This window comes from Rhopalosiphum padi, chromosome 3 (genome assembly GCF_020882245.1).
Source record: "Rhopalosiphum padi isolate XX-2018 chromosome 3, ASM2088224v1, whole genome shotgun sequence".
NCBI classification, from domain to species: domain Eukaryota; kingdom Metazoa; phylum Arthropoda; class Insecta; order Hemiptera; family Aphididae; genus Rhopalosiphum; species Rhopalosiphum padi.
Genome location: NC_083599.1, coordinates 38,439,797 through 38,457,973, shown reverse-complemented (window position 1 = coordinate 38,457,973; position 18,177 = coordinate 38,439,797). Strand labels below are relative to the sequence as shown.

General features: G+C 25.8%; 1 protein-coding gene across 3 annotated transcripts; it reads left to right on the top strand.

Annotated features, from left to right (window-relative positions):
- The first annotated feature begins 667 nt into the window (after positions 1-667).
- Positions 668-16,472, top strand: LOC132924621 (transcription factor kayak). Of its 3 annotated transcripts, none has more exons than XM_060989031.1 (6): positions 668-930; positions 1,531-1,727; positions 14,177-14,621; positions 14,708-15,069; positions 15,225-15,332; positions 15,817-16,472. In XM_060989031.1, the coding sequence occupies exons 2-6, from the start codon at positions 1,554-1,556 to the stop codon at positions 16,462-16,464; spliced, it is 1,737 nt and encodes a 578-aa protein (XP_060845014.1). In that variant the 5' UTR covers positions 668-930; positions 1,531-1,553; the 3' UTR covers positions 16,465-16,472. The 3 variants fall into 3 exon arrangements, with proteins under 3 accessions (XP_060845014.1, XP_060845015.1, XP_060845013.1); XM_060989032.1 differs by lacking the exon at positions 668-930 and adding an exon at positions 1,199-1,353; XM_060989030.1 differs by lacking the exons at positions 668-930; positions 1,531-1,727 and adding an exon at positions 11,800-12,488.
- The last annotated feature ends 1,705 nt before the right edge of the window (positions 16,473-18,177 follow it).

The window sequence follows — 18,177 nt, the reverse complement described above, 5'->3', positions numbered from 1 at the left end:
AATATTTTATATTGCAGATGTGAGACAAATATACATACACATGTACAATAGGTTCCTACTATATTATTATATATTTATACATGTTCAAAAGAAACAATAACAATATTAATAATATATTATTCATATAGGCCTATGATGGGCATACGTTTACATCATGTATGTAGAATTTAGACGGGTAAGTATAGTGATGTATACCCACGGGTTATTGAATGTTATACTTTAAAGTACCTACTAAATAAATTGTATTAAAAATTAAAATAATAGATATTATATTATTGACATATCACGTGTAGGTTAGGTTAGATATTATATACGTTTTAATTTTACGATATTTTGATTGTCGGCCACTCGACTCAGACTCGTTTAAGTAGTCGCCTACCTATTTTATTTTTCGTTTACAGCTAACAAGCTAACAAACGCGACTATACAATACTCTACTTTGTAGATTCGCGCGTCCCCTCTGGTCGTCATTTTATCGTCACTCCTCTCCGTCATATTATTGCGCGGGCCATGACGCATATAGCCATCAATACTACAACTACTACTACTACTACTACTACTACTACTACTACTACTACTACTACCACTATACTAGTACTGCTACTATACTATTTCTATTACTACTATATACAACAACAATACTCGTTGCCCGTTGTACCACTCCAACACGTCGCTCTCACCCCACTTATCCTAATGCCGTTCACAACAGCTGCCACCCAAAAAATCGTTGCCCCACTACGTAGTGCCGGGCAATGAGTCATCAGGAAAACATCTCGTACGCGCAATACTATTATCGCGTTTTCTGTTCGGTTCAGATTTTTTTTTTTTCATAAATTTTTGTGAACGTCAAATTTTTTTTACCACTGACTCGTTTGATTTTGTCGGCGCCTCAAAACGCGGTATCAAATCGCTGGGCACCAGAGTACGCCCGTAAGTCAACACTGTGCAATTATTTTTTTCAATTTTTTGACAAAAGTCGTACTTAAGTATAGTATACACTTATCTTATTATTTTGACGAATGAATCATTTTTCTTATCCGTGCATTCACAAGTGTTTGAACTTAATTTCTGATTAAATATTTGAGCCTATATTTTGTATCGGAGTTTATTTATATTAAATACGTAGGTACTTGCCACACGGTACATGATATACATGATATTATAATGTTATTATATTAGAGTAATGTAATTTGCTAGCCTTAACTCTGTTATTTATTTTTTTAAATTGATAATACTTATAAATACAATACATGTATAATAATTAAATAAACATTAAAATTTAAAATGTTATCGTGATAACACGATCGCCGTTCGTTATCAATTGAGAAATAACTCCAATAGTTCAATTATTAGGTAAATAGGTAAACGACAGACGTATAGTATACACTATCATTTTATTTTTATTTTTTAATATTTATCTATTGAAAAAATTATTATTCGAAGTTGTTTTATTAAAATTAATTAAGCATACTTTGTGTTCTATAAAATAATTTTATAAGTACTTATCTTACATATTTTTTTTTATTTTAGTTTAACTTACAAGGCCATCAACAATGTTTTCAAATCGACAACTACAAAATTCTTCAAATTTGTTACATCAAACAATTTCATCATCATCTGGTTCAATTGTTCTGCCTCCTCCACCACCTGCAATTCCTATTTCTTCAATTACGTTACACAGTAATAATAATTTAGCTGTTTCGTCAGTGGCTACCACCATTTTAGCCGTAAGTAATGTACTAAAATATTACTTATAAATATATTATCATATTAAAAAAAATAATTGTAATGCTAATAAACCTATTATGTTTATTATACAATAAGTTTTAGTTTATTATAATTTAATAAATATAAAATTTGTTAGGTATTTTTATTATTATTCCTATTATCAGTTAAATTAAGGAAATAGAGTTCTTATAGTCATATTCCAAAAATAAACTTAAGGAATGGAAATATACTTAATACCATTTATTTAAAACAGGGCCAGATTGGTTTAGCGAGTGACCGAGTAAAACTTGATAGGCTACTCCAAATTTAGGCTGGTTATGAGTGTTTGATTAATATTTTTTTTTTTATAATAATGATAAATTAATATTAGTAGAACATGTAATTGAATCGTAGTAATAAACTGTACAGTAGCTGTAGCTGTAATCAAACATTAGATATCCTAAAAATTGGTAAGCCTAACTGATTTAAAAAAGAAAATCAATGATGTTATATGACCATTGTCTAGTTTTGATACAGTATATCAGTGATTGATAAATATTAAATGGAGAACACAAAATTATTTTAAAATTTAACAAGATATTTATAGTGGTATAGATTATTTAACTTATATTAAAATAAACTAATAATATAATATTTAACTATACCAGCGGTTCCCAAGCTTTTTTTCCACGGTGCCTTTTTTTGGACCCAATTTAGCCATGGTGCCCTGCTGTGAATAATACAAAAGACAGAACAAAAAAAATACTCATTGATAACCAATTTTACGTAGACTGCAGTGCCCTTAAAAAGTGCTCACGGTGCACAGTTTGAGAACCGCTGAATTATACTATTATATGATGGCAGAAAACAATATATGAAACTAGAAATGAAACAAAACTACTTTATCGTTCATATTTGTCACAGCTTAATGAATTATTTGTATTATTATACTTTTAAAAAAGTTATCAAAAATAGTTTAATGTGGTAGGTAAGACTAAGTCATAATATAGTATAAAATAAATGTTAGGTAATATAATTTATCTTTATGTGTGTATTTATATCTACTTATTTTAAAATGGTGTAAAGTATCTGTTTTAGTGAATATACCTTTCAATAAATTGCATTTAATTTTAAAACTATTCATAAAAATATTGACACATAAACTGATTTGAGCAAATCTTAGCTTATTAAATTGTCTTACTTAAATAAAATGTCAACTTAAATCAAACATAAAAAAAAACTGGGTTTTCTTGAAGGATAACTTTTTTTATTGGTGTGTTCTTTATTCTATATATAATTTTTTATGATTTTTTCTTTGACTCTTTTCCTGGCCTTTTTTGTGATTTTAGAAAATCATATCAAGTACTAAATAGTATGATATAAATTCAAGTTTAGAAAAACAATATTTCAAATTATATAAGTATAATTATATATAGGTATGTTAAATTATTATTAATTATTATATAATATTGATAAAAACCAAATTCTCAATAAATTGTTAATAGGTAATTTTGAAATTAAATAACACTGCATTTTCATTTTTATTTTCTTAACTTCTATTTAATTATATATTAAAATAATAAATTTTATAAGTTCAATAAGCATAATTTATTTTATTGGTCACATATTCATCTTTATTCATAAAATTAAGTCTAAATAAATATATTGGGAAAATGAAATTAATCTCTATTTTTTTGTTTCTTCCAATTTCTAGGGTTTTTATTTGTGCTTAGAATTAAATTGTAGTTGTTATCAATTGATCATGAATAAATAAAACTGTTGAAAAGCTTACAAATATTCATTGTTTTAATTAAATATGTTTAGTGTTACTAGAAAGTATATTATTTTTTATTAATATTTCTTAAAAAAAAAAAACATAGGTACAAGTTAACTTATATTGAATGAATATATTATCCTAGAATAATTAGTTTACTTTTAATATTCTTTGTAGGGTGGTATTAAACATGTTGATTTATATTATCCTAAACTTGTTGCCAGTGTTGGTCTGGCTCATGACTGGACCTCTGGCTAACTAATTTCGAATGGGCCCCCCTACAAACTTAATTTTAACTTAAACGAAAAAAAATTTAACTTTCATTTAATAAAATATTAAGACTATTTTATATATAATTAATAATTAGGTCGTTTTTTTCAATGCCTTTGTCAATATAATTATAAATATAAAAATGTAAACCAACATTGTTACTTAACAATTTTACAAATAAAATACAAAATTTGAATTAAAAATTAACATTAAATAATTAAATTATTAAAAAGTAATTTTTTTAATTCATTGCTTGACAATCCTAACATATCAATAATTTTATCTTTGTTTATAAATTGAATTATATCATCTTCAACAAATAAACAAGTTAAAGGATCCAAATATTGCAGGCTTAATGAAGATCTAAGTTTTGTTTTTAAAATTTTTAGTTTTGAAAACACTCGTTCACACTTAACTCGTGTGCACGGGAGTATAAGAACATATTTTAATGCTATTTACAGTGCATTAAATAAACCCGTTTTGGTTGTAAGTTCAAAAAGAATTTATCCCGTAGACAAGTAATCAAGCTAAATACTGCGTTTATCCTTATCACCAGACCACAATAATTACCATTTATCTATATTCAATGTTTACATATTTATAAGAGTTGTATCCAATTAGAATTTTAAACACATACATATTTTTTTATTACGTTTACGATTGGCTATGGGCCCCTAATATTGAAAAATATCGAAGGGCCCCCAGCGATCACCGGGTAGCCAGGTGGTTCAGACCAACACTGCTTGTTGCTAATTAAATATCTTAAATCTTACTAATTTACTCTTATTTTATTCTTTAATATTTTTTTAAATATTTAATTTAATTAATAGCTATTTGTTGTATCATTTACAATATATATTTAAAACATTATAATGAAAATTTTTTTAATTAACAAGTCAACTTACTGTTAATATATTATTTTTTAAATGTGTAAATTGGAGGACTATTACTAAAAAAATTCAAGGTGAAAATTATTTGATCAGCCCTAAAAATGTATTTTTCCTTGTTATATTTTTAACTAAATAAAAACAGAATATAATATTAAATAAAAAAATTATGTATATTCATAACTATGTATACTATAAAATATGTATTAATACAAGGGTTTATCTAATAATATAAATATCTATAAATATACTTTTATTTTTAATATTATTAATAATGTCTTAAACATCAATATTATTTAATATATTTTTCTCTACGGCCATATGCAGAATTATACAACAATTATTATTTATATGAACATCCCATTGCCCACCAGCAGCAGTCTATTGGTCCAAATATCTTATCGATATAAACCACCACTGCTTGGGTTAACATGTATTTATTTAACACAATATTTGAAATAGAAGTTTTAAAATGATTATTTATAACATACCTAAAAATTTTAAAAATAAATAATAAATGTGTTAGAAAAAAAATTGCGTTTTAAAAGAAAATATTAAATTAGTCAAAAATGTTATTAATTATAATTTCTTAGTTGTATTACCTATCTTGCTATTGTTTTAAATAAACTTTGTGGTTTACTCAAAGCGGGCTTTAAGGTGGAGGTAAATTTTTTCAGACAAGACCTCAAAATTTCATTTTTATTAATGCGAAGTCGAGGGCAGGAGCTTCGCTGTCCCCTGCCTAAGGTTAGCTCTGGGCAGAGACACAGCCAGGATTTTTTTATGGGGGGGGGCTTAATACTTTTAACTTGAGTTATTGAAAATCAAAAAAAAAAGAAAACTAAAATACTGATAACATAATATTAACGTTGATTTGCCCTTAACGTAATTATTATTTTAAATAATTAAAATTTGTAAGACAATTTCTATATTTAAATTTAAATATTTCAAAAATAAATGTAAAATACCCGTTAAGGGGGCGGGTTATTTTAAATATGAATTAAAAAACAAAAATAATTAGTACATTTTAATTAATACCTATTATCTATTCATTTTTTTAGAAATCATATTTAGATAAAATGATAATGTGTCATTATATCAAAAATATTATTTTCTATACATTTTGTGTTTAAGGTGATTTCGCTCTAAGCTTATTCAAAACTTAAAAAAATATAAAAGTTTTTTCAATGCTATTGTGTTTGGGTCAGAGAGAAAAAACAAATAGTGTGCTGATATCCTCTTAAAAATAAACGCTATAATAATATAATCCGTAGTATTTTAAGTAATTTCTTAGTATTAAATAGTTGAATTTAATTTCAAAAATATGTGGTTAACTATTTTTTTGTTTATTAATTTAAAATTTAAATATTCTTTTAAAAACATAATACAAAGTTGACCCTGTAATGTTAATATAAGTAGTTATATTATTTAAATTTACGAAATACTGATATTGGTGGGAGAGAAGTCGCATGACGTCAATAATGAATTCGTCATAATGGTATTTCCCGTCACCAATGCCACTGGCTAATGGGTATCACAAAAACTTTCTCTATGAGTTTAACTGACCACTCTACTCTGACATAACTGTTTCTATCAAATTTATTTAGTAGATTTTATGTAAAACTTTAAAAATTAATTATACGTTGTATCTTATTTCGATTTATTGTTTTATTGTTATTGCAGAAAGACTGCTTGTAGTATTTTTAAATAAAAAATGTAATTTATTTTATCAAAAATTTCTTCTGAAACTAACTCGATATCTTAGACTTAAATTAAGTTAATTTTTTATTACTTATTATAATATATATGATTTATTTTATTGTTTTAATCTTAATATGAATTTAAAATAAATAAAAAGGACGTCTACTTAATTAACAAATATTTTCATTTTTTCATTATAGAATTACTATTAAAAAAGTGAACAAGTAGTTAACTGCTCTGTTGTAAAATAAGTATTGAGTGCGTCTCAACATTGATTTGGTCATTGTAATAATGGATATGTTAAATTTAAATTTTAAATTTGATAATATATCGTTGCGTACGAAAATCGATTCTGAGCAGAGACGGTTTGTCAGAATTATTAGTTATTACATACTACTATGGTATATATTTTACATTTATATCGCTACTATAGTAATTCATATCTCTACAATCAAAGTTGTATTACTTATTAATTCAGTAGGTTGAATTAATTATTGCCAAAAATATCACATTTATTAAATTATTAATTATTTTAATAGTATATATATTTAATACTAATATAAATTATGTGTAAACGTTTAAATTCTCAAGTCTCCCCACAAATAATATTTTTGAACCATAAGTTATTTTTTGTTTAATTATTTAATTTCGTCAAAAGAAATTAACATTTTAAATTAACGTCATTAGAAAAATATTTTTGGGTATCAGTAAGAACTATTTATGAGGATCCTCGAATTAAATTTTTAAGCTTTAACTATATAATAATATTTTATAAATTGTTATAGCTACAAAATAATTTGTACCTTTTTTAATAAATTGTTGGATTTTATCATAACTTTAATTTCAAATGCTTATAAAAAATCACATTGTGCCTATATTTTTTAATATTTTTAGGTTTCTCTAGAACGACTTGTGTAGGATTTTGTTTTCATTTTTCTAGCTTTTTAACAGAACATAAATATTTTTATCAGCACTTAAAAATAGACGAAATTCAGATAATTATAAATATCTCCGAGTCAAAATATTTTGTAATTGTACCTTGTACCTAGAAAATGAAAACACATAATTAAATATTGGAGAAATTCAGAAATGTCTAGTATGTATTCGTGTTTAAATCAATGCTATAAAAAAGAAAATCGATTTTGTCAAAAACCGAAAAAAAAATTTTAAATTTAAAATTTAATTTAATTATTCTATTATTTCTACCAATTGTTCGGAAAAATATCAGAAATGGTAAAATAATTTTTTTATACCCCCCCCCCCCCTCATACATTTACAAATAAAATTAAAAAAAGGGAAAAGGGGACTACTAGATTCACTTTCTTATCAGAAAAGATACTGAAGTTGAAATTTAAAAAATACACATTATCGCAGTCCTCATTTTTGTGTACAGTAGCAAATGACAAGTAGACGAAAAATTTTATATTTACTAGTTTTAACCCTTAGAAGATGTTTGTCTAGATATGCTAAAAAAAAAAAAAAAAAAATGGTAAAGTGTGTAATAGCGAAATTTACAAAAAATAGGGACTGCATTATTGTAATGCATGAGTCTTGTATTATATTTATATTTAACTATCACTAGTATATTGACAATTATCATAAATCATTATTCTGTCAGATATATGTTTAATATGTCGTTAATCGTATTAGAGTTAATGTTGTAATAAATTAGATAAGATTGGTAACAATTTTTGATATCACCATATAAGTTGTACAATATACTGCTCTAGTAACTAATAATTATTATTAGTTTATTTTTCTCTTCATGATTTTTGTTTTTTATAAAATTAAAATTTTAAAAATTAACATATTAAAAAAAACTTTTAGTTACATATTTTTTATTTTTATTCCTTAAAAATTTGCTCCCAAGTCATAAATTATCAAAGGAATTTTAAGGAAATCTTATTACTTATTTTGTTAATATAAATTTTATTGTTGGTTATTTCAACCAATTTGTGAATTTCCTGAATTGTTCGAATACCCGGAATACCTTATATTATTGATTATGGTACTTAGTTTTGTTAATTCATTACTAGTATGTTCATTGTTGACATAGTTAAAAAATCTGTGTTCTATTAAGCATTTATATTTCTTGTTTTTAATTACCCATGAGTAAACATTAACGTCACAAAATGCATTAAAATGTTTCTTTTTTGAGCGTTTTACCACCTAAAATTAAACACGCGCGTTTAGAAGTGTCGACCGCTGCCGAACACGTACCGTTCCGCAATAATGTAACGCTCGTATGCAAATCATATAGTTTTATTTTTCGGCGTTTAAAAGCATCGTTTTTAAAACGTATACGCAACGTCTAAGACGTGTAGTGTGTAAACAGCTTTATTTCGAAGACATAAATACTAAATAAAACATGATTTAGATTGGTAGATTAACGCTTTGTAATATCTGATGCTTTTACATGCCAGTAATTAAAACTTTGAAAATGTACCATAATTTTTTTTATTTACTCAAGTTGATTAAATAGTACAATCTTTAACTAAAAACATAATTCTTATATGTATTATAAGAAAGTATTTTTATGTCTTTTGTTATCTTTTGCTGAGAGTCTTAAGTTCTATATTAGTTGTGTTTTTCATAAATTTACAAAAAAGCGTTTAACTAAAATATAAAATTTAATTTAAAACATCATAATTTGGTACCCGGCTATATAAGCATACATAACACACCCGATATTAGTAATATAATATAATATGTAATTGCAAAATTAACGATAATTTGTTTATTATATTATTAAGTACTTATTTTAATTTTAATTTATTTTATTAGCTCTAAATTATTAAAAATATATTATATATATTTCACTACGTACATTTTATTATTACAATAATATTTAGTTTTAATTTATTTCATATTTGTTTGAAGATCAATACACAAAAGTTTATAGAACATTATTTTTGGCCAGAATATAAAAATGATTGATATTTAATTTTTACCACCTACCTATTTGTTGAACCTAGGAAAATTATAGTTATATGTTTAAATGTTTGAATATTTTCTTAACAAATTAATTTTGTGTGTTCATGTATATTACATTTTATTACTATTTTAACAATTAAGTCACGAGTTCATGATATTGTTTTAATATAAAAGTATATATATATATATATTCAGTAAATTGGTATTTTCACTGCGAAGAGATAACTTTATCATTGGTCATAAATTATGATAAACTAATTAACAAAATTACGATAATGTCTCACATTAAATAATCAACATAATACAAAAAAGCTATGGATTGGTAACTCTAATTAATTACATATATTTTGATAATATTTAAATATATTTTTAACTATGTTGAGCCGATACTGTTATATATCAAATAGGTACCCACAATTTATTATATTATTATTATATATTTATACTAGAAATTATTCGATAACATAATCCAAAGTATACAATGTACATGAAAATAATCAATTGTTGTTTTTAATTAATAGGTTTATATTAGTTTATAAGAACAAATTTACAATACAATTGATGTTTTTACATATTAAAAATAGTATTTTTGACTTAATTTTTGTTTTAAATGAAATCATAATTAAATATTCGTTTACTCGTTTTTAATTATTATATAACTATTACTTTTAAAATTTCAAGATGTTGATAAAAATCTTACCGTGATTATATCTTAGATTTTGAGCGAAGCGATAAATTTATTGATTTTACAATGAAGTGTATTTTTTTCATTGTTTTTTAACCTTATACGTCAGTAAAAAAACTTAAATTTTAAACTTTGGAGGTAATTTTTATATTAGAAATTTGTTCTAGTTGGAACTTTGGTTGGAGAGGGTATGTCAAACGTATGTAGAATTTTTTTACTACTTCATACTTGCTTTTCAAAATAACTGGGAAAAAAGACGTAACACCTGTTCTAGATAAAATTGATTTTTTTTTTTATTATAATTCAAAAATGATTAACTGTATAATTTAGATTTGAAATATTTATTAAATATTTTTGTTTAAGCATTTACTAGGAATAATATAATTTTCAAAATGTTTTAGCTTCTTTTTTTTGTTATTTATAGATGTTGAAATGATTGAAGTTTATTATATTTTGTTTAGTTGATATTTAGTTTCCTTCATACGTATTGATGATAGAAACCTCCAATAATTTTCGTTATTTTTTCCAGACACCCAAGAGTACCTACTCTCAATGTTTTATTACCTTTTAAATTTATGTCATAATTTGTATACTAATACTTACAAAGTTACAAGACGTTTAATTTTTCAAATACCTTATCTGCAGGACTTGTTTCCGAGATTCTGAGAGTAAGTCCTCCCAAAATCCCAAATATGAAATTAATCCTCCATATATTTAATTATAATTTTTAGTAAAAGTATAATATATACCTAAATATACTTTATTCATATAAATAATAAAGCTACTGCATCAACTTCTCTAATTAAGTTTATTAACCTCCACTCATGACTCTTGAGTCACTTCCAATATTCTATAGATAATCACTAAGTTAATAAGGTTAATCACATCATGTTTGAATGTTTCCTCCGGTATTTTTTTTTGTTCGTATATTTTAAACAAAATACTAACAAATAGGAAATATCAAAATATTTTTAATGACTGACTTATACTTATTGTCATATGATCCTAAATCCTTATATTTTATCCGAAATTACAGGCTCAACATTTTGAGTATAATAATTTAAATTTAAATAGATCGAAAGTCTATGTATGAACACGAATAAAAAAGTCTTAAACTATTGGTAACTATTGCACTATTGCAGTAATGTTAAACTTGATAAATATATATATTATTAAAAGACTTATCAAAATAGTGTATTGTCCCGTGTCCGTTAAAATTCGATCAGTCCTAACGATATTATAAAACGAACCATGTTATGAATTTTATAGGCACATACGAGTACCTATACGTATTTCGCGTACGTGATTTAAAAAAAACTGATCAAAAATAAAGTTACATATTGTTATGTAAGTATAAAATTAATAGTGTTGTGTAATCATTTAAAAAAATGTATGTATATAATATTATATTAATATTATGTACTTAAATTTTAAACTATTAAATTTATTGTTGATCGTGTTATTATCATTATTCTTACTACTGGTTTATCGTGTACGCTACTCGCGGTGGTATTGCATACGCATTACTATTATGTATACTCATATAATACTAATAATTATCTACCACTGAGGCATTGAGTACTGACTCATACACGATTCCGAGGATATTGGGGAAAAAAATATTGTTGCCGACTATGCGTGAGTTCGTGGCTTCGAATACCCGTATTTTAAAATAATAATAACAATATATATTATATATATAATATAATATATGTTAATGCGCGTATCTGCGGAACAAGATGACGAGCGATCGCGGATCGTGTCGTCGTGACGTAAATCCGTTTGCCGGTGAGTCATGCAGTTGCGGTTGTCCCGATTTACTGGGCGCGTCATCGGCGGCGGTACCGTTGAATATACATCGGTGTTATAGTGGTGGTAGTGTGTACGCAAAGTTCCATTCACCGGTACACCGCCACCACCTATATACTGTGCGTATGTGCCCCCTCAACGGTTCGTGAAATGTCGCCGTCGTACAAGCCCACTTTACGGTTTTCCCACTCCGTCCGAAGTATCTCGTTTTGCCTGCATCCGTCTTCTCCACCCGCCGCGTAGCAACGATAACACTATACTTATACTACGCGCGAAGTTTTCAGTCATTCAGTGTACTCTCATCTCAACAGTCGACCGCCGTAGCTTTATCGTCTTCCGCATCGACACTGGTGTGCGCGATCGTAACGCGGTTTCTCCGTCCGTCATATTTGACAGCGTTTGCCGATAATAATTTACCTTGCGACACGTGTGTGTTTGCGTACTGTGTTTACTTGACGATCGAAGAACGGACACGGATATCTGTCGATCAGTTTTTGACAATATTATGCTTCAACCCGCGCAAATGGTACCTTCGTCTGATATCTACAACGATTCGAGCTCGTCCGTTTGCCGCGATTGTCTGGACCCTGTAGGCTTGTGCACTTGTAGCTGGCAAATCATGCAGTTGGACGCCAGCTACAGCATTTATACTACGCTAAACGATGACACGACCAAACGGCCACCCTCCACGACGTCTTCATTCTTTAGCGACTTGCAAAAGGTTGATATAATAAGTTTTAAATGCTGAAATTATTTATTGTATTACTGTTAAAGCGGTTCACGTGTTCGCCAACAAAGACCGGGAACATAAAGCTGTAATAGTGTAATAGTCCCGCACACGGGGGGGGGGGGCATTAAGTTGAATAAAGTACAATTTATCGCGTATATTGAATTTGAATTCATAGTGACATTTCATATACATAGGCGTAACTAGTATTTTAAGTTAGGCTAGATTCCTAAAAATGTTTTATAGCAATTTTAATTTAATTAGATTATTATTTATTGTTTCTATTGATATTTACAACTGACTTGAATAATTATTCGTTTATATGAAACATTATATTTTTTTTATATTGTAGGTAAAAATAAATTTAATACTAATATGTTTATAAGTAAATACATTTACCTAAAAATTCTGGGGAGGCTGAACTGGCTGAAGCCCACCCAAGCCGCCCCCCTAGTTACGCCTATGCGTATATATAACTAAGAATAATTTAATAAAAACATTAAATACATTTTCCTACCCTCTCTAAGTTTCGTTAATTTATAGTAAACATGATATTATATCGATAGGTAGGTTACCTATCATAGTTAGTAACTAGTAGGTATATATATAATAAGTATAATATATTTGTTTATTATGATTTGTGACTAATAGTGTGTTTGGGTAATATATTTTTTCGAAAATTATAAGTGATTTAGGTGAGTAGGAATTTTACTATTTATCAGTAATATTAAATTCGAAAAATATACATTTTTCGGAAATTAAAAAATTAATAAATAGTATAATGTCCTTTATCAAAAAATCATGGTTAAAAAATGTCATGATTTTTAAATACTTATTTTAAAATGTCACCTATATATTTTATTAGTATAATATAGTTGTAAAACAAATAGATAACTGAAAACTCTAAATATTATCAACTTTTAATCATATTTGAATTATTTACACCGGTTGTTTTATATAATAGGGAAAAATATATTTTATCTATATATAGTATATCTGTAATTGCAGCACAGTATTAACTACGCAATTTTCATCTTATCAGAACCAGTAATCTATAAAATCTTTTTTTTTTAATGGATATACTTATTTTTATTTTCCTCCTTTTAAAACATATTTAACTATTTAAGTATAAATACTCAAAATTAACCTTAAATTTCAGTTGTTTAAAATTTTTAAAATGGTTAGATAAATAATTACTATATAATTAATTTAAAAAAAAACCCCCCATAATAATAAAAAGACTTAACAATATATATCTTTATATCCCCGTGCACAAACAATAAACATAATGAGTTTAAATCTTCTAAACTTCAAAATTGAGATATTAAATTATTGAGTAGGTACCTATTTGTATAATATTTTAATTACTTAAATAAATGATATTAATAAGGATAACAATACATTTAAATTGTAAATGATATTTTTTTAATGGAAATAAAGAAGTTTTATTTAATTAGATTTGGGTACAGAATTATTTAACAAAATTTGAATAAAACATTGCTTACCATGATTTTGTTAGAGTATAAAATTGTGGCTTAAATTTGATTTCTAAATTCAGTTGTGTATAATATAAATTAATTGCATTACACCAATAATTAGTAATTAGCATAAACAAACACATGTGTAATTTATACTACTTTTGTTATATTATCTTTTAAATAAAAATAATTTTTTTTTTCTAGTTGGATGGTCTCAATTGTGGTGGTATACCTACACGTACAACACCAACTTTAACACCAACTACACTTCGTACCATAGCTGCTGATATAGCTAGTTTGTCACCTGGTCCACCTGAAAATTTTGCAACAGCAGCATCCGACCTGCATCACCTTGTGTCGTCTTCGTGTTCTACTATAAACACATCAACTTTAGGAGCTTCAGATCGTACTGATTTACAAGAACATGTTACTATACAGAATTTAAGCAATCAAACAATTAGTCTTCAAAGCCTTAATAATCAACATATTAATCTAAATAATGTACAAAACCATCCAAATAGTTTAAACCAACAACAGCGTAATGAGTATAATAATTCTTTTTCAACGGCTGCATCAAGGCAGGCTGGTTTTGTGCCACCACTAGTATTGCAAATCAATTCCAGTAACCCTAGTGCTCAACAATCATCAGGTAAATGATCTCACAAAAATATTTTATTTATATTCGTTAATAATTACTTCATTTATTAGTGAACTAATACATTTTTCTTTACATAGGTTCAACAATTTTATTAAATAATAACAGTTCTGGTGCAAGCTCTATATTTAGTGCAAAAGGTTCATCTACTTCAGCATCATCTTCACACTGGCAAGGAGTTGTAGTTACCCAAAGGCCTCAGAATAGAGCCCGTAGTGTAACAAAACGACAATTTACAGATGATGAAGAAGGTGATGATGATTATGATTCTGCTGCTGATGATGGAACAGATAGTAGTGATACAACTTCTGGTAAAATGACACGCAAACAAAATACTAAAAATAACAAATCAAATTCAAAGAATAGTATTAAAAGTGAATTCAAGAATAATACAGCCAGTTCAGGAGGTGGCCGTCGTACAAATAATAAAGACAATAAAACGGTGAGTTAAAATTTTATTTATTTAATTTTTTAAATTATATTGCTTATATTATTTGGTTATAACATAATATTAGGTATTTTTTTTAAAAAACATTTCATAGCTTCATTTTATATTTTGTGCAATTAGATTATTTATTTTTGCTTTTTATTTTCTAGATGTCAGCTGAAGAAGAACAACGTCGCCAGGTCCGAAGAGAACGTAATAAGCTGGCGGCAGCTCGTTGTCGTAAACGCAGAATGGATCATACAAATGAACTTTTAGAGGTATACTTCAAAATATTATGTTTTAAATATGACAAATCTTGTTTATTTTTTATGTAAAGTTAAAATGGAAACAGTTTGGTTCTAAGTTAATATTGAAACTTAATTCATGTTTAAAATATTATAAAAACATAATTTAATATTCAACATTTTTCAATGTTTTTATTTTGAAAGTAATAAAATGGAAATACAACCATAGTTCCATCTAAAATGTTTAATTGTTTGAGTTTATTCGTTTTCATATTGACAAACTAGAAACATCAATAAGTAATATACGAGTATGTGTGATATCCCTGTTATTTATAAGAACATTTTTAATAGTGATTATTATGTTCATTTTCAGATTCCTAAAATATTTCTATTTCTATGATAGGTATATTTTCCACCGTCAACTATTTTTGGCTTAAAAATAACTTTTTCTATACATTTATAATGGTATTGTATTGTATACCCTTTATTAACTTTATCATATTTTATGTTTGTTTAGGAAACTGGACAGTTAGAAGATAAAAGGATGAGATTGCAAGTTGAAATTGAAGGCCTTCGTCAACAAAAAACAGATTTACAACAGATGTTAGCACAGCACAAATGTGCTGTAAATATGAACAATGTACAGTTGTCAAATTCCATTACATCTGTAAATCAAGCTACAATATTAGATTCAAATGAAATTTCTGAAACAAAACCCATTGTATTAAGTAATCATTTATCATCAATTAAGGGAATTCCATTACAACAAAATATTAGTACAAACATAGTGATCAGTGATAATGATAGTAATAATGTTGATGATATTATAATAAAGCATGAAGATAATTCTATTATACAAACTGAAATTGATTCAAAGGATTCCATAAATATTATTCCTACTTCTGTAATGCAACAGTCTCATAGAAGACGGCCCACTACTTTATTGCAACTTAACAATGGTAATTTTGGTAATAATAAAAAAATATCTGAAAATGGCTCAACTGGTGTAGTAGTATTGAATTTTGATTCACTCATGGATGGTGGCACGGGATTAACACCTGTCGCATCTAGTGGCGGAAGTGTTCAAAACCATCATCAACAAGTTCAACATAGTAGCACAGGGAATGGTGGTGTAAATACTGACAATAACAGTGTTTTATCATAAAAACAAAAGTCATCATTAGTCAATTAAATTAGTCAACTAGAATTAGTCAGTCAATAAAATATCATCAGAGTTGGGCATAAGGCATAGCAATACATTTTAAAAGTAATTTAAAAAATAAAATACAATTTTTTAGTAAATTTTAAGTACAGGGTAGTTTTTAATGAAATAAAATCATGATCATAATTTATCTAGTCAAATATATTTATTGTAACCATGATAATTTATAAATTATATGAAAATAATTATAATTATTTCTGTTAAAATAAAAATGTAAGTATTTATGGAACTACCAAAGAATATCAAAAAATGTAAGACCTGAGTTTAATTTTTCCTACATTCTTATGGAAAGCTTTTACTAACTTAAAATCTATTTTTATTTCGCCCTGGTTTTAATTTGTGCAAATTCTATTAAATTTAAAATCTTGATACATTTTAAACTTCATAGTTACTAAGACTTAGTTAACATGAATAATAATTACCATTCCAATGTAACACTAGTTCAAGTGAACCCTGATTTTTTGCCCTACATGCTGTTATATCTTTTTATGTAAATCAAATTTTAAAATTTTCTTGTATCTATTTTAATTGAGTAAAATATATTCTATTAATAATATTGATGACATTTTATAAGCATATATCTACCCAACTCTGAATACTAATTTTTATTTTTATTTTATTTAATGTTTATTTTATAAATATTTTATAGAGTATATTTGGTACATTTATTTATTTTAGTAAATCAAATTTTATTAAATTTTGTATGTTATGTACTTTTGTATATTTAAATATTTCCAAATTAATTAAAATCATGTCCAAAGAGGGAAACTTCAAAAGTAAATTAGTTATATTTTTAAATAATATCATTGTAAATTATTTTGTTTATTATGATTTGATTATTTGTTCTTTCTAACGCAATTTTATATAATATAAATGTAGATATACTTGTAATATCTGTATAGACATATAAGATATATTTTTATTTAATAATAATTTTACTCTTTAATTATTAAACTTTATGTATACTAAAGTGTATTTTAGTTTAAAGATGTGAGTAATCTAACATTGATAATACACTTAAAAATATTTAACATACAAAAACAAAGTGATATTTTTACATTCATTATTTTAAAGTGTCATAGTTGATTTTAAATACCTACTTAAGCATAATATTGTATACATTTAAATATTACATTGATTCCATAAATCAATTGTACATTTTAATTGTTTTTTTTTTAATCATTTATTGTAATCGATATTTAATTAACGAAGAAAAAATAAAGAAAAAAAGACAAATTAAATGTGTTTTCTGTCACTAATGTGTTTTAATGTATTTTATATTAGCAATAATTTAACAAAATTGATTTTAATTTCAATTTATTAGTACTCTGTATATTATTTTAAGATTTAGAATATACAGCTGGTCTTCTAAAAGTGCATTACCATTAAAAAACAATGAAAAACTTAAATATGTTATAAGTTAATAAATGGGTCAAAATTATTTGAATTTGTTAGAACAATAGAATTATTGTATGAATTGTAATGCTAAATGGTAAAAAAACAATTATTTATTGGTGAAACTGGTAACCTTGTATATTATTAACCAAATATTATAGTTTATTTGTTATTTCTTTTATTACTCCTACACCTGTACCTATACTCTATAGGCTATAGATTTCTATAGTTATGTTTTAACTGTTAACTTGCTTTGTAAGT